This window comes from Hyalella azteca, unplaced genomic scaffold, assembly GCF_000764305.2.
Source record: "Hyalella azteca isolate HAZT.00-mixed unplaced genomic scaffold, Hazt_2.0.2 contig5640, whole genome shotgun sequence".
NCBI lineage: Eukaryota > Metazoa > Arthropoda > Malacostraca > Amphipoda > Hyalellidae > Hyalella > Hyalella azteca.
Genome location: NW_025935823.1, coordinates 499,676 through 526,510, shown reverse-complemented (window position 1 = coordinate 526,510; position 26,835 = coordinate 499,676). Strand labels below are relative to the sequence as shown.

The following is a 26,835-nucleotide window of genomic DNA, read 5'->3' as shown; positions in this document are numbered from 1 at the left end:
CGGGCTCTACTGAACATTCACACTTATTGTCACAACTAACCCATCTCCTCCTAGAGTTTTGAAGCTACAGCGATGAGACATATATACCATTCGATCTGCAATCAAAATATCTAGAGATTGGTCGTAATTTTTTTTTAAATTTCGTTATAGTTTTGAAAATATTTTGGAAAAGGAGGGGAGGGGTGGGAAAAGGGAAAATCGAAAAATTTTCGAAATTTTTGCGAAAAATGCTCCCCCATCCACAAAAATTCGAAATTCGAGAATCGATTCGCATCGAATGATATGCGTCTCAATGTTGTAGCTTGAAAATCCTAGGAGGAGATAGATTTCTATAGTTCCCCCTTTTTTGCCGTTATCTAAGAATTTCGCGTTTTCTTTAATTTTTTCGAAAAATTCACACGAAATAAAAAAGGTCTCAGAATTCTGTTTCACATAGATGTACCAAGTTTCAAAGTGATCCGTCCGTAAATAAAAAAGTTTTTTTTTTCACCACATAGACGCTCCCCTCAAGTGTTTTCTACTGCACAGCGACTATTTATTGGAATTAATTTTAATTTCATCTACTCGGTTCATTTTCCTCATTATTGTATTGCTGTTAAATTGTAGTGATTAAATTATATAATAAAGTCACTAAATGAATTATTTTGCCCTTGAGAGAAGAGCTCAAGGTATAAAGCTTATTTAGTATTAATCATTGATTCAGGGGAACGAAACTAGGAAGAACGATGGCTTTAACCAAATGGACAACATTGCGGTAGTCTTTTCGTCACCGTGGACATACCGTTAGAATTTATAGTCAATAGTTACCAAATAAAAAGTGTTAAAAATGCAATCAAGATGACTTTCAAACTTCAGAGCTCCATTAAATTTTAAATTTGTTCAATAAAAATTGAAAATGTTATGATGAATAAATCGGAATGTAAGGGCGCTTGTTATTGGTCGATGGTACACCATAACATAAAAGGACGAAGCATCGATGATAAATGAAGTAGATTATCATGAAAATTGACAGATTTATATTATTTTCTGAATAATTTGTGTTGATTCATAAAATTACAGAAAAATATAGAAAATCTGCATTATTGTGTTCAGCCAATCAGAAGTCTGCTAACAAACCGTATAAAACTGTCATGGCGGCAGTTGTTGATAGTGCACAAATTTCTGACGTGAAAACCAGGATAAATGGTTTCAGTGATAGCATATGTGACTTTTATGAGTGTTCTATATTGTTCAAGTTTCAATGATTCAATTGGCTTCAAACTTGGATACACTTGCAGTAAAAATATGACAATAAGTTGAAATTATCACGTGACCTTGTGTCAAATATGGCGGCCAATATTTTGCTTGATTTGAAGATGCTGTAAAGTGATGTCGCAAAGGGGGGTTTGTTTATGTTTACGTTCAGAGGAATTCATCGTATTGTTATTGTAGATGTTATTGCACCATATTCCATGCGATGATGTCAGAAAGGAAACGCAAGCGAGGACGTCCTCGAATAGCCCCCGTTATTAGTTATGAGGCTGAAATGAGGATGAGAAATAATATTCCCCGTAATATAAAGAAACCAAAATACCTGCGCGATGCAGAAGAAGAGAGCAATGCTTCCCGTGCTAGCACTCCTCTTCGTAGCTTCGAAGACGGTAGTGCCCAACCTCAAAATAAAAATAATAGAGGCTATAACCCCGAATATGACGATAAAAATTCAGAATTTCATTATGGATCAGATTTTGATTTGGATGGAACCTCAGAAAACGAAGCTGAAGAGTCAGATGCTGAGGTTCCTAGTCTCTCGGACTTGGGTCTTCTCAGTGATGATGAAGGAGTTCTTAGTGATGACTCCCATTTTCCACAAGATTCAACTCTACCCAGTTCAATTGCTGCTGTCTCCTCTCCAAACATAAGCCGCCCAGCCTCTCCAGAAGCTATTTGGCTACAAAATAGAAGAGTTCCTCCAATAACACTACCTCCATCAGCTGATGATTTATTAATCCCTTTGGAGTATTTCATGCCAGCACTCAGTGTCTATGAAGTCTTGCATCATTTTAGATCTATTATTCGACTTTCACCTTTTAGGTAAGCAATATACCTACTTTAGCAGATGCAAGGCAGAAGGCTGCTGGTTATTTTATTGACATTAAATGGTTGTGAAATTGGCTTGCCAACATTGGTTTACAATGTTTATAAGAATATTTATATGATAATATCAGAACATTTTTTTAATTTATAGTAAAAATATATATTTCACATTATATAAGAGCTTTTATGGTCTTGATATTGCCATCATTTCAGTTCTTCTATCAGCCATATTCAGTTCTTCACCTTACTACATTAATGTCCACTTAGTATTGGCAATCTGATTGCATACCTAATTGTATGTGCTATTCATATTAATTGGAGACTGGGATTCTGGGAGTTAGGTACCGGTATTTACATTTCAAGTTCTCAACTTTTATTTTGCCATACTGTGTACTTGGTTAAAAATTTGGAAATAAGATCTGGATATGGTTGATTGACATGTATCAATACGCTCATGACTCATGAGTTAATAACCACAAATACAACAAAGACTAACCCATACCTCTTGATTTGTACTCATTTCATCTTCTAAAATAATGAGTGCACCAACTTCACCAAGTAATATATTATTATAGTTTGGAAAGTTTGTATCAAATAGTGTAAAATATTTTAAAAATGTTTATTGATATTCTTTTCTTTATTGCCCTCCTTGAGGGTTAGATGCAATAAGAAGTTGTAGTCAAAACATTTATTTTCTGGCAGATTTGAGGAGTTTTGCGGAGCCCTCCTAAGCACACAGCAGACGGTCCTGTTGGCTGATATACACATAGCTCTGTTGCGTGCACTGGTGAGGGAAGATGAATCTCAGGCTACACACTTTGGTCCTTTGGACCAAAAAGACAGCATCAATGTTATGCTCTACCTTGTTGATGCCGTCACCTGGCCTCAGGTTTTGCACAGCTACCTCAGCAGTGATTCCTTGGGACATGAGTCACTTGTTCACATGATGGATAAATGTAGTTATCCCTTCACTTCTCTTCAGAACAGGTAATGCTTCATCAAAAACTACTGAATTTAATATGCAATAATTTAATTAGTCAGTGTTGTTAATCTAAGTACCTTTTGCACCCAACAGAAATTATTTATTTTCATGCTTGTGATTTAACCCTTTACCGCCTGATTTTCTGGGTAAAAAATTGCCAATTTTACTTTACCGGTTTTAGTCTCACCTTAAAGCTGACAATCTGACCTATTGAAGGGTAACAAAATCCCTGTACGTATTTATGCCTTGACAACAGATCGTGAAAGGGTTAGGGGTGGGGGAGTTCTTTCACATTTAAGATAGGTGAAAATTACCAGCCGGGCACATAAATAGATGGACTGAAGATTCTGATCTTTAGTTACCCGGCTGCTGTCATGTGGGATGGTGCTCATGCAGTTGTTTCCACCATCCCTGACTGAATTTCAGCTCCAGTAACGTCTAGTCTTGTATCTGTGCCACCTTGAATGACTATTTTGAGGCGCTCAGGACTTTGTCACGCTCTACTGAACATTCACACATATTGTCACAGCAAACCTATCTCCTCCTAGAGTTTTTAAGCTACAGCAATGAGAGATATGAGAGATATACCGTTTGATTTGCAAATAAAAGATCTAAAGATTGGTTGAAGCTTTTTTTTTCAATTTCATTATAGTTTTGAAAATATTTTGAAAAAAAGGGCAGGGGAAGTTTGAAAGGTTGGGGGGTAAATCAAAATTTTTTGAAAAATGCCCACCCCACCCACAAAAATTGAATTTCGAAAAACAGCAAGGACCAATTGTTAGATATGGTCCTTACACATTAAATGATATGCGTCTTGATGTTGTAGCTTGAAAATCCTAGGAGGAGATAGATTTCTACAGTACCCCTCTTTGGCTGTTTTCTAAGAATTTCACATTTATTTCATTTTTTTTTTAAATTTACACAAACAAAAAGTCTTAGATTTATTTTTTACATATGTGTACCAAGTTTCAAAGTGGTCCATTTGTAAATAACCAAAATGAAATTTCCATAAGATATTGGAAATTTCTATTGGAAATTTTATTTCGGTTATTTACAGACAGATAACTGTGAAACTTGGTACACATATGTAAAAAATAAATCTATGATATTATTTTTTTTTGTGTGAATTTTTTTAAAAAAGTGAAAGAAAATGTGAAATTCGTGGAAAACCTGTGTTTTTTTAAAGGCTACTTGAAAGTCCGATTTGGTGGTAAAGGGTTAATGATGCTCACTCTGTGAACTGTTTAACTGTTTTCTGGTTAAGATTTCTGTTTTAATTCAACTATGCAACTTGACATTTTTATTGTGTGGACAATTTTTTGAGGAGTTTATTTATTTCAGTAATTTTAAATTTTTGTTGTTTTTATTTTTTTTTTCTAAATTACATTCTAGAAAATCTTGAAAGTCTTTAGTCATGTAAGTTTCACAAAAAATTATTATTATTTTTTCAATTATTTATCTTCCTAATTTCTTCTATATATATATATATATATATTAGTTTGAGATGGCAGAATTTGTTGATTTATACGCGTGCGATTAACGACCAGAGAATAAATTGATTTAAATTATCAAAGAGTCGGACAATTCTTCAGATGACGTTGGTAGATCGAAAGGCATATATCAAGAAATCATTTTCAAGTTACAAAGGGCATTAAATATTGAAATTCTGGTGGAAATAAGTACATAATATATGTAAATAGGATACTATAGTAAATTTTTAAATCAAAAAATCACTCTGAAAATCATTTCAAAGTTCAGCCAAATCCGGTAGTTAGGAAAGAGGTAGCAGGCGTCAAATTCGTAGAGACGATGAGGTTAGCCATCTTAGGTCGATTGATGTCAGGCCACTGCTTGATGACAATGCTGGTGGGTTCCTTCAGCACAAATCCCTTTCGATCTACCAACGTCATCTGAAGAATTGTCCGACTCTTTGATAATTTAAATCAATTTATTCTCTGGTCGTTAATCGCACGCATATATATATATAGGTATATATAGGATAGGTATATATAGGATACGGTACTGTATATCTATATATACAGTATATGTATATATAGATATCTTCTTGAGTTGTCAATCATTTGCTTATGTGTCTTAATTTCTATACTTCCTTTCATCCATGATAATAAAAAAGTGAATTGAAAGCAAATAGATACCAAGATAATTAAATTGCCACTGTTTTGGTATATTAAATCATGGTAGCTGCCACATGTTCATGAAGAACCTCATTAACTATATAATGTTGTTTTATATTCCACTTATTTTGTATTTACCATCATGTATTTACATATCAGTGAACATTTTTATAATTTATCAATATTCAATATGAAAGGTGTATTAATATGTTCCTGAGTAAATATACATATCTCTGAGTTGCTCTTAATTTCTAAAAACAGCAGTAAGAATTGGAATTTCCTTGAAAGATTTAATAACTTGCACAAATGTTATTATATTACCCTCTGCAATTTATGTAATGATCAAGTTTATCATGCTCTTGTTATCCTACAGACTAACAGTGCTGCGGGTGCTCACTGATGAGGTGCTGAGCGTGTCAGGCGTGCGGGAGTTGTTCGTGAGTGAGGGGAGACTGCGCTACGATGATCATTGCCGTGCCTGTCATAAAACCGGTCAGTCCTGATTATGCATGATTATCCTTTAATTATGAACTATACAGAAGTTTTCCTTCTATCTGGCATCTCATGATTACATCCATGAATTGCACTGAAGTCTTCCTTCTCTTTAGCTACCGTAAAATGGGGTTACTTTGACTGGCGTGGTAACTTTGACCACTTTTCATTTTTTAACAAAAACCCCCAAAACTCAAAAACGATTCGACATGAAAAATTTTGTCAATGGCCATCGAAGGCCTAATACTGAGGCTATGTAACACAATAGAAAGATTTAAAAAGTTTGCATATCTAATAGGTTAAAAAAAACATTGACCGGCTTGGAAATTAAGTTAAAATTTCCATAGGTACCTATATAACATATTTTATGTTTGATACACCTATTAATGTTTTTTTCTTTATGTTTCAGACTCTACAGAGTCTTACATATGGTAATTTTAACTTAAGTTCCAAACCGGTCAATGTTACCCCGTCACGGCTGCCATTAGATTGTCACATTTCGCCCATTTGGGGGCAGCGTCCACCATTTGCAAACTATGACACTTTCCTAAAATTTGTCTTTTGCATATGTAACTAGAAGAGTTCTACTACAATGCACCACAACCTGGAGTTATTTTACCAAAAAATAAAATTGATTTTACAATCCGGTCAAAAAAAACCCAAGAGCTGGGGTAACAAAGATCATCACTTTTTTTGAAATTACATCAAAACTATGAGAGGCAGGAGCCAGCAATTTATGGTGAGTAAAGCTAGAGTATAGACCTGTATTTTGCATGTTTCAATTTAAGTTTGACTTGTCTAGTAAAAAAATGGCATCATTTTGAAAAAAAGTGGTCAAAGTTACCCCATTTTACAGTACCCATCATTTTGACCCTTTAACAAAGAATTGCACTGAAGTCATCTTTCTCTTTAGCTACCCATCATTTTGACCCTTTAACCAAGAATTACTCTGAAGTCTTTCTTCTCTTTAGCTACCCATCATTTTGACCCTTTAACTACGAACAATCATTTTGACCCTTTAACCAAGAATTACACTGAAGTCTTCCTTTTCTTTAGCTACTCATCATTACCATTTATCTATGAAACCATGAACTACACTGAAGTCTTTCTTCTCTTTTGCTACTCATTATTACTTTTTAACTATGAAACTATGAACTACACTGAAGTCTTCCTTCTCTTTAGCTACTCATCATCACTCTCATGCATGAACTACACTGAAATTTTTATACAAGAGGAGTTCAGTCCCCATTAGCATTTGTTCTTCTTTGTCTTAGGTTTTTTAGCTTGCATTGTTCTAAGTTTTAAAATACGGGACATCATGAACGTTCAAATACCGGACTTCCCATGTCAGCTTCAAATTACCTTGCATTCATAGGTAATTGGTCATTTTTAGCGCATTTTCTCATTTATGGAAAAAATGCACTATTGTGCTCATGTCCGTCTGTCTGTCTGTTCGTCCGTCCGTGACCTCACGTTTTCGTCCACGAGAAAATGCGCTCTCTGTCACTCACTGCAGTGAGTACTGAGTTACATTTTTTACACTCTTCTTGACATTTTGAATTAAATCTTGATTACATTAAATGAAATTAGGGTGAAAGCTAAGTTATCTATGAACCTTTTTCATTCATTTAAGTTGTTTACTTTTTAAGAAGCAGTCAAGAAAATTTGACTCAATCATTCTACTAGACTACTATGCCATGCATTTTGTTTCCTAAGGCTCCCCTGAGTGTGCTTTTGGCCATCATGCTCCCTATTCTTTAGTTAGTGCAATTAGAATATTTCCATTTTCTTCCAAGAGCTAATTTCTTTAGGTCTTTATTAAAGTGTTAAGTTTTCTGAGTACTCATGATTTTTTCATGCTAATTTCATGGCTTTCCATCATTCATCGTCACGGCTGTGAGATCACCACAGCAAGCTGTACTGATTTGAAGAAGCCATGCAAGTGGCCTGCTCTTGTGAACTGGTAAACCCAGTGAGCATTAGGGACTTTTTCGCTATTGAACAAATTGAACAATGTATTAAATGATATTACTTGTTGCAGGGGACTTGCTGTGCTGTGACTCGTGCACTGCAGTATACCATCTTGAGTGTCTGGGGGCTGATGAGGCTCCTGCAATGCCCATAGATGACTGGACCTGCTCCGTGTGCACCAAACACCAGGCAAGGCTAGCCAGCCTCTTGAAGATTAAAAAGAATATATTATTTTCTGTCACAGCATTTCATTACACTTAGTGTACAGAGATAGAAAACCCTTTTTATTGAACTTTCAATGTTGAAAAACAACCTTGAAGATTACTCTAATACAAAAATGAAGTTGGCACAAGTACTGAGGGTGAGATTTTTTCTGGCTATATCTGACTAATTGATCATTTTTCAGGTGACGGGCGTGACAGATTGCCTGTCAGTCCCAGAAGCTTCTGGACAGCTGAGCAGACACGACCCCTTAGGATACGACCGTCACGGTCGCAAGTACTGGTTCCTTGTTCGTCGTCTGATCATTGAGAGCAGTGAAGGCTCTGTGTGGTATTACAGCACCTGCCAACAAGTTCATGCTGTGCTCTCACTCCTCGATCCTGCCGAGTACGAGGCTGACCTCATGGCCAACGTGGAGGACCAGCGACACGAGATGGACCGGCAGTTGGCGGTCACTGAGAAGCTCACTCGTTCTCTGGCAGGCTCACGACCCATGGCGCTGGCGGTCGATGATGAGGCAATAACCAAGTTCATTGCAGAGGCCAGGGACTTGGCTGCTGTCAAGGATGAGCTCAAGGAGGAGATCAAGGATGAAGTCAACCAGGCTATAGACACCAGTGATGCCGTGAAGGCAGAAGTGAAGGAAGAGGATGTAAAGGAGGAGAAAGTAGAGGCAGAAGAGAAGGGCCTCTGGGACCACAGCATCGTCGGCAGAGCTTGGCAGCTAACGCCGACGCTTGCAGAGCGCGTTACGGCTAACAAGCTCTTGCAGCTGCGCTCTAATGGTCAGTGTATAGTGATATTCTTTACCTAGAAACTAGTTAGTTATTATCATCAAACCATGACTAGTGCATGCAAATTAGACGAATCTGTAGTCCAAGGAATATGACCATTTTATCTGCCTGTAGTTTAAGAAGTCCTCGAATTTCTGTAGTAAGCCCTGTAATTAAGGCTTTCATTAAACTTAGCAGTGCTGGTGGAGCAAAAATTGACACGCTAATTACCTATATTTTCAGTGATGAACCTTTAGTTGTAAACTTGCATTTTTAGGCAATTTTTATCTGTGAACCATCCTGAGAATGAAAAATTCGTCAAAAGAAAAGATGATTTAATAACCCACGAAAAGAATTCTGATGAGTCTTGACTTTTGAGCAAAGCAGGCATTCAACTGCATCTCAAATTCTATGTGGTATTGTTGTAATGAAAATATATTTCTATGAATTTTTTTAATGTGATTGTTAATTTGATAATTAGCATTTATGGTTTGAAGTAATTTGACGAATTAGCGTCATTTATGTCTATCACACAATACTGCAATTACGCCATTCACTTCTGTCTATGCCATCACATTCATGGCAGCGATGCCACTCAGAATTTGGAAAGTTTCACTAGGCACTGGAACTGAAGGTCCTAATAGCTGTATTAAACATGCTCTATGGACACAATAATAATGCATACTAACCTTGTTAATAATGTGAATTAATAATACGTAGTAACTTAAAATTGGTTTAACCACAGGCCAGGCATTTAGAGTTGGCACGGACGGAGGCCAGAGCTACGTGAACCAGTACAGCAGCAATCCGTTGGCTCTCAACAAACTCCAGCACAACGAAGACCGAGACAAGAAGCGTCAGCTCTCCCACAAGTTCAGCATCACCAACACCAGTCCTGAGTTCAAGTGGAGCGGCACCACCTACGGTAAGAGACAAGTTCAGCATCACCAACACCAGTCCTGAGTTCAAGTGGAGCGGCACCACCTACGGTAAGAGACAAGTTCAGCATCACCAACACCAGTCCTGAGTTCAAGTGGAGCGGCACCACCTACGGTAAGAGACAAGTTCAGCATCACCAACGCCAGTCCTGAGTTCAAGTGGAGCGGCACCACCTACGGTAAGAGACAAGTTCAGCATTACCAACGCCAGTCCCGATTTACCATCTTGCTTGTTTATTCAATAATATATGTTGATATGTTATGCAGAAACCTGTTGTGAAACGGAATTTAAATTCAATTTCAATGATAGCTCTGTTAAAGTACCGAATTATGTTAATACCCGAAAATATCCTTCTAGTTCTTGTTTTCAAATTAGTAATGGTACATGAAAAATTTAATGCAAAATAATTATAGAACATTCAATCAATCCCCTTGTGAATCGGTCAGGCTTTAGCGTGCCCCATGTTCTGTTCACTCATTTTCAACCTCAGGGTTCAGGCCATTGTTTGTGCCTACAGTGCTCTACACTAGAATTCTCTAGCTTTGCTCCATATCGGATTAAATCTCTGCTGGTTACGTATTTCCTTGTTGAATTAAAGGATCCAGATAATTACAGTTTACAAACGAGGTCTTGCTGGAAGGCCCCAGTTGCATACAGTAAGTACAAGGATCAATCATGAGCTACCTGAAAAGTTTTATGTTTAGTATGGTAGCAAAAAAACCCACATATCCATTGATTGCAGGAGGGCTGCCGGAGGTGCGTGAGTGTATCAGAGGCTGCATGCAGCAGCTGGAGCAGCAGGTGTCCCCCCACTTGCACCATCCACTTTGGTCGACCCAGCGCAAGGCTTGGCTCAACCAGCTGGCTCGAAGCTCCTCAGCCCGACAGCTGGCTCAGTGCCTGGCTACATACGTCGCGGCCATCAAACCCGTCGTATTCCAGCCCGTGTGGCATGAAGGGCTCGGCCACGTCCGTCTGTACCGCCTCACGGCCTTCGTGCGCGAGGAGCGAAGGCGGCAGGAGAAGAAGGACAAGAAAGACCTGGAGGTGCAGGTGCTGGATGATATGCGCTCCTGCACGCCGGTGCGATTCACTAAGCTACCTAAGCATCAGGTCAGTTGATTACTTCCAGCCTCGTTTCTTGAATTTAAAAATTTCACTGCATGACTACTAATTTTACAACAAATTGGAGGGAAAATTTTAACTTACAGAACAGTTTGCAATTTGATTGAAGGTGAACCAAGCTTATAAACTGTTCGTCGTATAATATTATACTTAATGATAATCATATTATGACTATGTTGTAATTGATGTGCAGCTGTGGAAGGTGAAGGGTGAAGAGCATCGAGCTTGGGTGGGTGATGGGTGGCGTTGGATAGCCAGACATCGTCGGGTGCACCCACAAGATGCCCGCAAGGTGGGGCTCAGAGCGGGCCCTGACAAGGTTGTCGTGGCTGTCAAGACAGAGAACGGGCTACGTGGACTGCCCGTCACACCTCAAGTCTTTGAAACACTTGCCCTCAAGTCCCCTGAACTCCAGTCCTCGCTGCTGTCCCCCAACCAGTTGCGGCAGTTACATCCCACGCTCACCCCAAGCGACAGCAACGAGATTATCATCTCTAGTGGAGGTGAATTCATAGCCTTTTAAAGGCTTTTCTCATGTTTAAGTTGTGTATATCATTGTGATGAGATTGAATCTTGTGTCCCTTGAACGTGGTTCAACAATATTTGTTCGAGCGTCCCTTTCATGTACATGCTTTTCCATGTATGCACTTGCAATTAGTAACTTTATCTATTGGAATTTTAACCGCAATAAAGTATTAACCTGATGATCAGGGTTCTTTCTTACGGTCTTATTGAAGTGCCAAAGTAAAATGAGAACACCGGCGTTGTATGGATAATCATTGACAACAGTTTATCAGTACAGAACAGATCGCCTGTGATTGCAATACAGTAATGGCACAATGCTAAGTGCCGGAGCAGATCTATCGATAGAGTAGCTTGCGTCAGCTTAAAGCGACGTCTTATAAAGCCTTAACCGGGAAACTCGTCTTAGGACGTCACCGCGATCTCACATAGAATGAGGAACCATTGGCTCGGAAGTCTCGATAATATTTCACCTTCTGTCGCACGTATGAAATCTGTTGCATAAATATTATTTGTATAGGATGACATCATGACAGAAGTTGTTCTTTTATACTAGTTAATTTAGTATGATATAATGTTGTTATTCAAACACATATCTATGCCTCCTGCAATATTGACTATATGTTTCTTGTACTGGTTTTATGTTATTTTCACTGGCTTGTGACCACAATACGGGAAGTGTTGGTGGCTACAGTGACATGAGATTGAAAATTCTTGTGCTGCACGCACGAGCATCACAAAAATTCAGACTCAAACATCACGATAATGCAGACACAAACATCACGATAATGTAGACATTAACATCACGATAATGTAGTGCTTCAGATGTTAATGACTTTATTTCGTACGGTAGGTGTGGGCAGCACGACGAAGCAGAAAGTGCAGGTGGTGATGACGCAGCTGGAGGAGCACTACGAGGACGGCCTCGTGAACGTGTCCCGATCACTGGGCACCCGCATGAGGCTCGTGTACCCAAAGATGCCCCTACCCTGCCCCGCCCTCGACAACCTCCTTGCCAGAAGACTCGCCATGCCGAGACATAACATTAAAAAGGTTCGTCTTGCTGCTCTCTGAAAGTTCTTTGACTTTTTAACCAGGATTTCCCTCACTCCATGTAAGTTCTTCGACTTTTTACCAGGAGTTCCCTCACTCCTTATAAGTTCTTTGACTTTTTACAAGGACTTCCCTCACTCCTTGTAAGTTCTTTGACTTTTTACAAGGACTTCCCTCACTCCTTGTAAGTTCTTTGACTTTTTACAAGGACTTCCCTCACTCCTTGTAAGTTCTTTGACGCCTTCACGTCAACCTTGCATGCCGGAAGATGAACCCAGGCCTCATGCTCCCAAGCTGGAGATGCAGGTCTCGAGGTCTCGTGCGCTTAGTTTAGATCATCAGTTATTGGCGAATGCTTCTGTTCCTGCTGCCTTTTCTTAACTCACTGCCTTGGTTGCCGTTATATGGATTTTTTTGTCCATTTGGACCAGCTGTTGCATAGCATTGGCAAGAGATTTCTTTATCTTTCCACAACAGACTCCTCTAATCTTCTATTTCAAGGTGCCCCATCCTAATATAACTTGGATTCGCCAGCTATCTTGATCGTTCAGCAACGGGTGTCTCAATCATTTATTATACCAACTGTGCAACCCGCCGTGTGTCAGCTGACTTGGAGTGTGAGACCGACTTACTTTTACTGGGTTATTTGGACATGGTATAAAATGTGCTTACTACTATCCTGTATAAACGCTTGGTTTAACTCAAGATTATTATCAAATTTCATTGGGACATTTCCGAAATAAACCGTTGGATTAAAATACTAAATGTCATTCAATTAGGAAGTTAATTTCATTATCCTTAAAGCTTTGCGTGTGCAAGTGGTGAAACGAGTTTAATAGATCCATATTGTAACTCGAATTCATTTACAGTACATCACGTTTATATAACACAGGACGATAAAGCCAACCAAGCTCATATAATTGATCTATGCCTTGCTTTGTGTTTATATCTATATTGCATTAAATTACATTGTCCATTTCTCATGTGCAGGAAGGCGCGGAGTCTGACGGCGAAGAAGCAGACGCCAGCCGCGGAGGCGGCACCGAGGGTTCGCCTGACGTCGCGAGCGCGGGCGCTGCTGACGCTGACAGCAACATACAGGAAATTCCTGACAGCCAGAGATCAGCTACACACAGACTCCGACCCGCTGGCCACCTGCTCAAGGAAATACGACAGCATAAGGTGACGTCTTTTCCTGGCTTGTGATGGTGATCCTATTTCTTGTAACCATAAATGTTATATTCATTGCGATATCGTGATTATGTTGTATATATTCATTGACGTTTGTGGGTAGTATGTTGGAGCCTGTCACCACAATTATTTAGGAGCTGTTGCGTGTGTCCATGTTACTTGTGTCGTTAGACTACCTGCAAATTAAATTTCATTCTTAGTGGGAGGATAAAAAAAATTTGCTAAAAAATTGTAATAGTATTTTATGCCTGACAAATTAACTTTGAAGATGCAAAGTAGTTTCTTCAAAAATTCTGAAACGTGACTTGAATATAAGTCTTATTTTGTATGGGGAATGTGTATCATTATTCAATTACAATAGTACGATACATAATCTTTATTATCATTAAGGACGTTTGGAATTACGGGAATAGCCGGATTAGGTTTCCAAAATTACAGGAACTTCCAACCCCGAACAACGCCGCTCTAATCTGATAGTTGTCAACATATATTTTTGTCTGATAATTATTTGAAGTTTTAGCAGTAGAGGCATCCTTTATTACCTAAGTATTATGCTTGTCAAGATACCATAGATCCCAAATTTCAATTTATTGGGTGACCTCATCTTGGAACTTGTGTACCTACATTAGTTACATACTTGGGGTTCTAGTCCCATGACACCCTGTGCCCTGTATCATAGATACCTTCATTGTTATTCAAGCATACGGTAATTTCTCATGTTATTCTTCATAATTTAGTCCATTAAAAGCTCTGGGACTCACAAAAGTGAAATGAAATAATTGCTCATTTTCAATTGTATTAGATACCAGTAACCCGACGCTCATTATTGGTTACTCATACCTGTAACTAAACGTTTAGGTATGAATTTCTTACTCAAGAAATTCACCTTTTTCTTCTCCCCCGTGACAGTTGCGTTACGAAGCCCTGGACGAGAGCTTGGGGCTGTACCGCTGCTACTCCCCCATGTGCGCCACGTCCCCCAGCTGCTGCTACTCCCCCCTCTGCCGCACCAAGTCCCGCGTCAGGGAAAAGCTTATCAACTCTGTCAAGAACTATACCATCGTCACCAGCAAGCCCTCGCCCTTCCCGCAGGTCAGAGAGCGTCTCCACTCTATTGGTATCTTGAAATTGTGTAATTCTATTGTAGATGTCCGGAAGGTAGAAAGTCGGAACTTCTAAGAGAATTGAGTACACCAAGGTTAGAGAGAGGCTAAGATACGACTGAAGGGTGTGAGACAAGTTTATTGGTCTAGTGCTGGAGATGGAATGACAAGGAGCAAAACGGCTATGACAAGGTTAACACAAGAATTAACTGTTTAGGTGGATTGATTCAAGAAGTCAGGCGAGATGTTGCTACACTTTTATTTTTTTTAAACCTACCTCTGTCCGTTTTTGCTATCAGTTTGCCCATTCGTCTAAGTTGTGTTCCAGATGAGACATAAGTAAGAGTCTTGTTTAACCACCAAGGTAGAAAAATTTGAATTCAGTGTCTAAGGCAGTCTGCAGAGCCTTCTGCTGGTATAGGCTAAAGCAAAAATGAAGTGAGTTTTGCTGAAATGTTGACACGGCTGTCTAAAAAATATGTATATGTTACAGGTTGGTGTGTATGACATCATCAAGCTCTCTGAAATGGACTTCAGTGAGGCCGCAGCTGACACCAAGAAGAGTAACATCAACAACAATAACAACAGCAGCAGCTTGAATAGCTTCTTCTCGACTGTCAGCAAAGCTGCAGAAGCAGACGTCAGCTGCAACAAAGCCAGCGACAGCGAGATCAGCGTGAAGGTCGAGACTGAACTGGAAGAGAGCAGTCAAGATTGCCAAGACCACCACAAGTTTGCCCTCCTGGAACCAAAGGAAGAGGAGTCTGACCTCCTCTCGCAGACCTGTAGTGGCAAAATATACCTCAAGAAACTTGATACTTCGGATAGTAAAAACAAACCTCCTCCAAGACTGCCACCTCTTACCACATGCAGAGTGGGCAAGGACAGGTACGTCAATGTTAATGAGTACCTATCACTGATAACAACAATATTTCTATTGAATTTTAAAAAAGAGATGTGATTGGGAAAGATGTTTTACTGCTCTTTGTTATTCTTTTTCCTTTTCCTTCAACTTGAAAAATGGTAAAAATGGGTACATATCATTGTTTGAATCATCAGATTTATTTTCGGTTACAACTCATCTCATGCAGGTAGCAGTCTAAAAAGCTTTTAATATCTAAAAAGCTTTTGATAACTAATTATTAACTTTTTATTGTTGTGGCTTTCTATGTTGATTCTCGTACTCAATGAGAATATATATGTGCAGGTACAGCATGCTGGTGCTACCAGCCTGGGAGTTGAAGACGCTGTGCAGACGATGGTGGCGACACAGCGTGGCAGGTTTTGCTCACGCCGCCAAGATCAATCCTGGCGTCTGGCAATATCCTTGCCCACGTCCTCTGTTTAAACAGACGTGGCTATACCGAACTGCCACTCTGAGCACTCTGAGTGCCGTGGCGCTGCAGCTCAGAGTGTTGTGGCACTGCCTGCGCTGGGAAGACATGCAGGAGAAGGGTGCCAGTGATGGCAAACGCCACATCACAACTGACACAGAGATAGTACAAACAGAAGTGCTCAAAAGGAAGCACTCGGGACGTTTTAACGAGAAGACTGAGTACCTCAGGAGGAAAGTTACGATTCCCTTTGAGGTGCCCAAGCCTGTTAGAGGTGAGCACTCGGTGGAGATATCCATGGTAACTCTGGTTTATATTGTCAGTGCAGTTTAGGTGTGTGAAAGGGAAGTGCTTTTTTCAATACCATTAGTTCTGCAACAAGTGATTGTGTTTGGACTATCAAATTATCCTCTGGCTCCAGGTTGTTTTTATTATTGGATAATAGAATATAGGTATATTTTTCACTTTTTTTCTGGGGTTTCCACAGAGACCTTAACTCAATGGATTGGATTACTAAAGTGTTAAGCTATGAAATATTCTATTAAACGCTAATATATTGATCTCATCTCTTTGTTATGCTCTTGTGTTTATGTGCCTTGCGAGAATGCTTGCCATGTCCTCATGCTCACCTGCCTCACGAGAATGCTCCACATGCATACATGCTACACATGCATACATACTCCACATGCTTACATGCTTCACCTTACATACTCCACATGATGGCATACTCCACATGCTTACATGCTCCACATGCTTACATACTCCACATGCTAACATGCTCCACATGCTTACATGCTTACATGCTCCACATGCTTACATGCTTACATGCTCCACATGCTTACATACTCCATGTCATGCCCTCATTTTGACGTAAGATTTTCTTGCAGAGTTCACGCCGTCACAGCGCAGTGGGTTGCGCAAGAGGCGTCGCGCGCAGTCTCCTGAGGACAAGCGTCCTGAGAGCATGGAGGAGTGGGTGCCCGAGGAGCAGCTGCTGCTGTGGGAGATCAGGCTCTTTGGGGAGCGGCTGGAGCGAGCCGCCAACCTCCCCAAGAAGGCTGATAATCCCTCCCCAATTGCTACTAAGATCGCTCTCGTGGGTTATCGAGATATTTGGTTTAAATTGAGTTATGTATGAGTTCAAATCATACACCTTTAGGAGGAATTATTTATGCTGTTTCTTGGTCGATTCTTGTTACATATTTTTTAACTCATTGCATCTGAGAAAAAGATTTGACGTTTGCATGATGAAGTTGCTAATATCATTTTCACTGGAATGTGCAGACTTCAGTCTGCCCTTATATGCCTCTGCGGTATAATTCCGAATGATGTATATAATGAGCTAAATTAAATATAATTATTTTCCCTATAAAACAATTTGTTATTCATCTGAATAATTTCAGGTAAAATTTGTTGCATGCGTTTGTTGGAACTAGAGCCATGTGTACAAAATGCATAATTCGATGCCACCATTCACTTATTTTTTATGGCTTAGAATAGGATAATAAGGTCAAGAATACCTGTATGCTATGCACCTTTCTTATTTACAATGAAAATGTACATGCATTAATGTTGTTGTAATGTGACTGTCATATCTGAAAGAGAGTTATGTGTGTGGCAACAGAGTGGCAGCTCATTTGAGATCAAGCAGCGCATGGAGGAGACACTGAAGCAGCAGCGCAGCGTCTTCCAGCAGCAGCAGCGTGAGGGGACTGCCACCCCAGCCAAGACTATGCTCAAAATATCCTCCATTACAAGGTACTTCTGCTCAAAATATCCTCCATTACAAGGTACTTCTGCTCAAAGTATCCTCCATTACAAGGTACTTCTGCTCAAAATATCTTACATTACAAGGTAATTCTGCTCAAAATATCTTCCACTACAGGGTACTTCTGCCTTGTTTCGACCTCCGTCGTGTTGCACAGTCCATCCTCATCCTATTGCATTATTCCGTTTTCTCTTCACTTCAATCGTGCTGAATCCTTCCATCATCTCTCAGTTTCTCTTCATTCTATATACACCATTGTCCTCTGCTCCTCGGATATTATTGTTCATTTTATGCAGCATTAATTTTTTACCTTTTTTCTCATTCACTTTCAGGCCTGTTTACTTGATAATTTGTTTGTTCTCTCCTTATTTGATCTTCCCTGTTGAACAAAGGCTATTTCTCATAATTATCTCTCATTTGTTTCTTACCTAACCTCTATTTTTATCAAGTAAAATATTTTCAAAACTCAAAATTATATTCATCTTCAAATTTGCCAAATCTTACCGTGGCACATACTAATATGCAACAGTTTTGGCCATGTTGAAGTAATAACAATCTTTGCAGGAATGAGACGGTATTATTTGAACAATTATTTATGTTTTAGTGGCGACGGCAAGACAGTGACGGCTGTAAAGACTGGTCCGTTGAGCAACATCACCGCCGCCAAGAAGCTCGTACGCACCAAAGATGGCCGCATCATCAGCGTCCAGACTCTGGGAAATTTAGCTCCTGCTTCTGCACGTCTCCCGAAGGTGCAAATATCTCCTCAGCCGCAGCTTCAGCACGTCACACCGACGGCGAACAAAGTTATTCGTCTGCAGAACGTAGCAGGAAACCCGCGTATGATCTTGCCTCGTGCGCCTCGTCCCATCGTTCAAGTCGCGCCTACCCCGCCCCAGGTCCTCACAACTGCTCCCGCCCCTGCCACCATCAGGCTGGCCAATCAGAACATTCAGATAATCCGCCTCCCTGATGGACAGATCAAGGTTAAGGGTTTGCTTGACGGACAGCAGATGATTCAACGACCTGATGGAAAATTCCAGCTGATAAACAGCAAACCTGTTAATGCTACACCTATGGTGCACGCTGTACAGCAGCCCAAGCCAGCAGTGGTGCTGCCTAACTCCCCTCAGCTGGTCAAGTTGAATGGCCAGCAGGTGGTGCTGCGCAAGGAAGGATCACAGGTGGTTAGTGTGAGTACCAGCGAGGCTATCAGGACTGCAACTGGTGTTATCATCAACCAGAGACCAACCATCCCCACCGGTAGTGTTTTAATTAACCAGAAAGCAACTGTGGTAAATTCCAGCCCAGTGAAACTTGCGCCCGATGGGTCTTATGTGAGCTCATCAACACCTTCATCTGTGGCATCTGGTACCACCGCCACGAGTACCCAGCCGGACACGCTCACTCTGAAGGTTCAGGTGCGCATGACACAACAAGGGCCTAAGACGATCATCCAGGGATTACTTCCTAGCGTGGGGCTCACCAAAGATCACATTCGTGCCATTCAACAACAGGTGCGATCCATGCTAGCTCAGTACAACCTGCAGGTTGACCAGCTTTCGCCCATCATGACACTGACTCTTCAAGTGGGTGGTGCCACCAGTGCGCAGCCCGTCATGGTTCCTCAACCATTACAACAACAACAACCGCAAACACAACAACAACCACAACAACAGCCGCAACAGGTCACTATTGTGCGCACGTCAACACCCTCACTGAAAGTTCCTGCTGTTCTTGCGCTCAAGAACAATAGCACAGCCACGTACATACGAATGCCAGGAGGAGCTATTGTTCCAGACAAGAAACCTGCTGCTGCCAGTCCTGTCAACCAAGGCAATGGTCAGTTTGTTCTCACTAACAACTACATTCAAGAGACCATTCAAAGCGCTCTTGGAAGTAACGACCTGGCTCCTGATGTTCAAGAAAAGCTCATCCAGCTTAAAAAGTACAACTCGGAACAGTTAACGCATGATGCTTCGTCTAACACCGGCAACAGTGGTACACCAGTTGCTGCTGCAGCAGTCGTTTCCCCCGCTGTGACACCTGCGTCTAAAAGAGCTAGGGATGCCGTGAGTGACATTTCTTTATTTTTTGAGCGTTCAAGTGGATATAACCAATCAGGTCCAAACAAAATGATGTGTAGTTGCTCGAATATTATGAAATTTAGTATTGAATTATTGCGTAAATGCTTGTTTTCTTGCATTCCAAAAAAACTGACTATATTTAGCCTCCTGCTGATTTATTTAAACGATGTTCATACATTATTTCTCTATTGTAAATATTTGGTTCCTTAAAGCTGTCTCACTTGCAGAGCGAGGGGAGTAGCAGTGAGGGAAAGAAAGGACGAGGAGGCAACAAGCGTCCCCGCACAAGCGAAAGCAACAAACAGTCCCCCACCACTCACAGTCCTGCTCGGCGCCCACCCCACGTTACTGGTGAGCATCTTTCTTTTTAGGGCGGCCTCAAATGGTGGTTAATCTTCCTCCTTCTCCTTCTTGAGTAAATGTGGCTGCTTCATCACTAGTAAATTATAATACCTCGGATACGAGTCTTGGGACATCGGTTATTCATGGCGCTACAAGTGAGTAATCTTCCTTTTGGGAATGTCTTTCCTTACATGTTACTTATGAGGTTTTCGAGGTTCTTTACAGGGCCATTGCTACTTCTATAAAAAAAAAAAATTACACCACAACATCCCTGTTATTCATTCATAGTTGCAAATTTATCTTCCGTATAAATTAATATTATTGAGTTTGTATAAATTATTATTGGCATTATTGAAATTAATATATTGCAAATTATAGGGTGGATAATCACATTATAGTGTTGATATGTTTGCAAAACGATAGAACAATCGTTACTATACACAATAATCATTGATAATAATTTTGAAATAAGCATGAAATCATTGACTTAATGCAGTGATGTTAATAATTGATTAATAACGATAATTTTTTGGTGACCAGGTGTTAATATACGCAATAATCATTGATAATAATCTGAAGTAAGCACACAATCATTGAAATAATGCAGTGATGTTAATAATTAATTAATAGCGATATTTTTAGCGCATTTTCTCATTTATGGAAAAAATGCCCTATTGTGCTCGTCATGTCCGTCCGCCTGTCCGCCCGTCCGTCAGTCCGTCTGTCCGTCTGCTGTCCGTAACTTCACGTTTCGTCGACGAGAAAATGCGCTCTCTGTCACTCACTGCAGTGAGTACTGAGTTATATATTTTTTATGATCAGGCGAGGACGGGACACCCCCATCCAGCAAGAAGCGGCGCAGCGGAGGAGCGGCCGCCACGTCGCCCGCTGACGATGCCAAGAGAAAGTCGACGGCGCGTCTGGAGGTGCAGCTCAGCCGCCACAAGGACCTCCTCAAGAAAGACATTCTCAAGAAGAGAGCACTCCTCGAGAAAGACTTGCAGCTCCAGATACACGTCAGTTCAATTACCTGCTCTTATGGAGGTTGTGGTGTCGTGATGGTTACAAAATGTGATTAAGTGAATTATAATTATGAAGAAATTTCTAAGTGTGGTGTGGTTAGGGGTCACCAAACGACAAGGAATACAGGCGTGGTCTTGTTATCTGACAAACCCGGTATTATCTTCCTCACTTGGTATCAGGTCTTCACTTTCACCGATGTGATCCGATTAACCAATATCGCCGTTATCAATTTATTCTTCTATTCTATTCTATTTCCTTTACATAATGATGAAGTGTGAGTCGCAAACAAAAAACATCACAAAATGTGAAGAGTGAGAAATATTTGCTGAATCATTATCTGTCAACAAGTTGATGAAATTTCTGCTAGAAAACTTTGGCAGCGCATTGTCATATGGATTAATTTCCTTATATTCATACTTATCATTTTGTGACAATCCTGGTGTCATGAAATGGCAAGTATATCGAGATGAATTAGATGTCGATTTATACGTATGAATTCAATTCCCTCCGATTTGTATGCTTTTATTTTTAATCCTGTCTTACGGCTGTCATACATGGCCAACTTTGTCGTTGTGCATGAAACATTTTCTGTTTCACACAGGTATCTGCATGTTGAATATTTTTGCTTGTGCAGAGGGAGCTGAACATTGCCAAGCAGCAAGTGGAGGTGTTAGAGAAGAAGGCTGCAATCGGTCCATCTAAGATCGGCTCTCCTAATAAAAAGAAAAAGAAACCTGGTCAGTTAATTAATTTGCATAGATGAAGCGTTAATGGTCATGTTTTATTGGGTTAATGCCTGGGAGGAGTCACCATTTGTTGCATTGATGAAGTGGGTGCGTTGCAATAACCTTCGACAATCCGGCTTTATTTCATAACATTGAAGATTTTGTAGTACTTGAGTATTAGATGAAGGGCTCTTACTGAAGTAAATGCTGGAATTCTTAACATTGACTGGTTAATAATGTATTTAATTAATTAAATGGATAACAATGTTTACGCATTTAAAGTTCTGCCGGCAATATATAGTTTTAAGTATTACCGCACAATCTGTAACACAAATAAGTAAATATCAATATTTTAATGTTTACTTGCTTGTGAGCAGCATTTATTCCTGCAAGGCTAAAGCTGTGCATTATTTACATACTGACATACTCCACCAGGTGCAGCGGACCAATGCAGCTCTATGCCCGGCGCGTCCACTACCGAGACCTCCCTCGGGAAGGGCGCCACGTCGCCCTCACAAAACCCCAAGAAACACAAGTCTTCCAGCAATAAAAAACTAAAGAATAAACACAAGAAAATCGTCTGCATTTGTCGGACGCCATTTGATGATACCAAGTGAGTTGTTGCTTTGACGTACATTGCTTTGTGGCTAAAAGGTGAGCGAGGGAGGCAACTGCAAGAGGAGGGGTTAGGTGGGTGGTAGAGGCTACGCTACACAGTCAAATGACACGTTAGGCATTGAGGGTGTGACAATTGCGTTCGCATTTTTGGGTGTATTAATTTTTTCCGGGATCCCAAAATTATTTAATAATTTACTGTACATCAATTGGTTCTAGGTAGTTAGTAAGAGACTATATTCATTGGCACCGAGCTGTGATGGTGTTGAGTTGTTCTTAGCTGAGAATGTGCGAGGGGATCATAGGATTAGAATATAAGACAGTATCCAGATAGAAGCCGTGGCTCTACTTGTTTCATCGTGCTTGCGTGGGATCTGTTGGCCCTCCCTACGTCAGACAGTAGTGGCATAAGAAGGCCTAGGCTCTGGCCGATGCTCACCGTTTAAGATATCAGGAGGCTCTGATTAGGGAGCTTATTTCGAGGGTAGTCGCAAAGGGACAGAGAACTAAGGCCTTACAATCAACACTTGCTTAAGTGCTTAAGTACACATAGCTGCCGATATAGCAGCTGTGATTGGGTAGTTAAGCTTGACAAACTTTTAGTGATTAGTTGAGGTAGCTAAGAACTCATTACTATTTTTGATGGTATGGCTCCAGATTAGGCTTAGACATTGTTGGGGAGGGAGAACTAGGCTTGGTTGTTTTCTAGCATGTGAGTAGGTACTATGCCAGCAATGCTGGAGTTGCTGTTCTGCAAACCGCCAGGCAGTCTGCAGTGTAGTGTGGCTATAGCGTTCTATGTGACTGGCAGGGGTGGAGACCTCGTAGATAAATGTGAATAAAAAGTGTTGAAGAGTAGGTGGCGCAGCGCCAAAAGGGGAAAAAAATATAACTCAGTACTCACTGCAGTGAGTGACAGAGAGCGCATTTTCTCGTCGACGAAAACGTGAAGTCACGGACGGACGGACATGACGAGCACAATAGGTATTTTTTCTCTAAATGAGAAAATGCGCTAAAAATCACTGTTATCAAAAAAGTATCCTTTAGTACGTGAGTTACGTGTGCATTTCTATTTTCCAGGTAACCAACATTATTACCTCTATTGCTTTTTTTGTTCATGTGTTATTCGTAGATTACCGCTGATATCATGAGATAAGTTGCTTTAAGTCACGTTCTCATGACAAGAATTTGATTGTTATTTAATTTGACTGGTTCGTTTACCAGTATTAATATGTTAATTGATATCATAAAAGGAGGATGTGATGTCTGTTATCATCGTCTTCATTGTGCTTATGTATTATATACTAGGAGTGTGGAATTGTTTGACTTTGCAGTCAATTTTCGGCAAAGATGTTAAAGTAAAGAATTTGGACTGCACACGTCCACAAAAATCTAAGTTGGGGACAAGTGCCAATGAAATTTATCAACATGTCCTTTTCTCATACCTAGTACCGAAGGGAGAATGGCAAACATATTATTACATATATTCCGTTATCATAATGTGTAGGAGTATTGCTGTTCTGACAGTGATAATGTACACCTCGCAGATTCTATGTTGGCTGCGATCTTTGTGCCAATTGGTACCACGGACAGTGCGTGGGCATCACGGAGGCTCTCAGCAGGACCATGAACGAGTATATATGCGACGACTGCGCTAACGCAAAGATGAACAAGGAACTCTACTGCTTCTGCAGACAGGTTAGTGTCTTGTATTGCACTAGACCATGCATCGTCTCTGGTCTGCTACTTCTGCAGACAAGTAAGTGTCTTGCAGTGCACCTAGACCGTACAGCGTCTCTGCTCTGCTGCATCTGTAGACAGGCGAGTATCTTGCAGTGCACCTACACCTTTCAGCGTCTCTGCTCTGCTGCATCTGTAGACAGGTTATTGTCTTGTTTACGAGGCTTTTCTCCATCAGTAGTTCTGTTTCAGTTGTCAGGTCAGCGTCGTGCTATAGGTTTTAATTGTTACTGTAGTTCAGTCTAATTGTTCATTCATTGCTCTCACCTCGAATTAGGTTGAAAAGAATGAAATGAGCTACAAATATTCACAGAAAAGTTAATCAGAAAGATTATATGGACTTGCTGTGAATTTTTTTAGGTGTTTCTACAATGCGATTCCTCTTACATGACTATGCTGGTATGATCTTTGCAGCCATACGACGAGACGCAGTTTTACATCTGCTGCGAGCAGTGCGAAGACTGGTACCACGGCAGATGTGTGGGCATAATGCAGGGCGAAGCTGACGATATTGATGACTACATTTGTCCTAAGTGCCAGCCAAACAACGTCTGGAACTTGCCATGTCAAAAGAAACTCACCAATAAAGATTACACCGAACTCAAGAAATTAGCCAAGACACTTGTGGTAAGTTTTACGAGTATATTTTTCCTTAAATTACTGATAGGTGGCAAAACTGTATGCTTCAGAGGTTGCTGTTACTTTGTTTTTGAGCATGGGTGAGACAAAGCTGCGTTGAAATGATTTTGTAGATCGGATTTCGCACAAAAATTTAAGAAAAAAAAATGGCAGAATTCTAGCCAAGACTATCTGTTTTAGTGGATGAGATCTAAGTTTTATTTGATGCACCTGCATTTTGATTATCATATTCCTCGAATCAAATTGTTCTATTTTGTCGGCAGGCACACAAGAACGCCTGGCCCTTTTTGGATGCCGTTGACCCCAGCGAGGTACCAGACTACTACAAGGTTGTGCGTCAGCCCATGGACCTACGCACTATTGAGCGTCGCGTCAAGGATCATCATTACAATCGCCTTGCTGATTTTGTTGGAGATATAATCTTATTGCTGGATAACTGCCGGCTCTACAACCCTCCTAACTCCTCCTTCGTGTCATGTGCTGCAACTCTAGAGTCATTTTGTTGCTCAAAATTGAAACTTTTAAAGCTGAAATTAACGAATCAACTCCCCTCCCAGCCCTGACCTCGGAAGTGAACTCATAGGAAAACGAACCCTCTGTAAATATCAGGCTCAAATTCTCACGCAGTGTAAGATTTCAACATAATATCTCATGCTCATCCAAATTGAGATGTCATCACGACTGTCGCATGCTTAACCAAACTGGTGAGGTCTTTCTGTGGTGAAACAAGCTTATCCAGGAAAATCGTAATTTATAATTTTATTATAATTTTTGAGTCTCGTTTTCTGTGAGTTTCCTCTGAATGATCTGCTTTCCTTGCCTCTGCTCTCGCTAATGTGGCGTGCCATGCGGCAACTGCTCATGTCTTGAACTACTTTGCTCATGTATCTTATGTGGTGGAAACTGGACAGCTTTCGTTGCACACTTCACTCGCATAATTTGAACTGCTTCGAGTATTTTTTCAGAAAGCTAAGTAGCCTATAATAATTTGGATATTTTTTTCCATGGAACTTAGCTGCTTCTAAGAATGTACAATTATTTTGAAAATTGCGTAAGCCTCGATTTTTCTGTTCTGCATGTACAATATTCGGGAGCGTGAGGAAGAAGGATGGAGACGAGAAGCCATCGTGACTAATTTTTGGTATTTATTTTCCATCGCCGAGGCGTTTACAACCAGCGCGTCCTGTATTCATGAATTGACGCGTATGAATATTCAATATTGACGGCTACATGTCCAACATCATCGATCCATTCACATTTATGAGGACTGTACATATGTCGACATTTAAATTGTATAGCTTTAATGTAAATTGTATATTGAGAAAATGCGGATATCTCTACCGACTGTCGAGTACTTCATATGATCAGTAGCATTTGTGAACTCGAGCTTCAGAACTCTTCGATTCTGCTGTACGTCAAGTGTTGAGCGTGAGTCTTCTTATACTCCTAAGGGGCTGTAAAAAGTGTAACTGTGTACAGACTCACCTTCCGATCTATGCACCCGACTTCTCATATGGGACTGTTTTCTTTATTTGACTTTTGATAGTGTATCGTGCGAAAAGAGGAGGCAGCGGCGTTCTTGCAAATGGGGCGAGCTTAGTTATTACAGGCGTGCGTATCACCGCGTTTATTGACATTTATTATTAATAAACAGAGTACATATTGATTTTGAATTATTCAGCACTCATTCTACTTATTTGTGGTGTTCGTTTTGTTTATTTCTTCAGCAAAGCTGCTTTGCTTATCTTCCACCTATGTCCAGACGAGACTCCTTGGTATGTGTGATACCTTTAAATAATTATCAGCCGTGCTCTCTAAATCTAAGAGTGCGCCTACCCAAGAAGCAAACGCACCTACCGCTGCTGACCAGGGCCTATACTTTCAAAAAAAGTTAAGAGATCGTAAGTTCATCAGCCAATCATTGACGGCCTTTCGAGCAAAATCCACCAATCAATGGCAAGAAAATAGAGCGTAGGTT

At 40.4% G+C, this 26,835-nt stretch overlaps 1 protein-coding gene across 1 annotated transcript; it reads left to right on the top strand.

Annotated features, from left to right (window-relative positions):
- The first annotated feature begins 1,127 nt into the window (after positions 1-1,127).
- On the top strand, positions 1,128-26,564 carry LOC108678835 (nucleosome-remodeling factor subunit NURF301). The gene is made up of 23 exons (XM_018167325.2): positions 1,128-2,073; positions 2,779-3,063; positions 5,567-5,685; positions 7,727-7,845; positions 8,063-8,663; positions 9,397-9,576; positions 10,333-10,703; positions 10,909-11,218; positions 12,091-12,290; positions 13,281-13,472; positions 14,391-14,573; positions 15,078-15,472; positions 15,792-16,192; positions 16,806-17,014; positions 17,543-17,676; positions 18,291-19,758; positions 20,001-20,124; positions 20,938-21,131; positions 21,773-21,875; positions 22,299-22,476; positions 24,026-24,176; positions 24,633-24,845; positions 25,121-26,564. Exons 1-23 carry the CDS (start codon positions 1,457-1,459, stop codon positions 25,418-25,420), a joined length of 7,047 nt encoding a protein of 2,348 aa, XP_018022814.1. The 5' UTR covers positions 1,128-1,456; the 3' UTR covers positions 25,421-26,564.
- Positions 26,565-26,835: the final 271 nt, after the last annotated feature.

Excerpts from the sequence above, each read along its gene's own strand:
- LOC108678835 (XM_018167325.2), top strand. The coding sequence starts at position 1,457 with ATGATGTCAGAAAGGAAACGCAAGCGAGGACGTCCTCGAATAGCCCCC. Across the intron at positions 3,064-5,566 it reads TTCACTTCTCTTCAGAACAG|ACTAACAGTGCTGCGGGTGC; the intron begins GTAATGCTTCAT and ends GTTATCCTACAG. Across the intron at positions 22,477-24,025 it reads ACGCCATTTGATGATACCAA|ATTCTATGTTGGCTGCGATC; the intron begins GTGAGTTGTTGC and ends TACACCTCGCAG.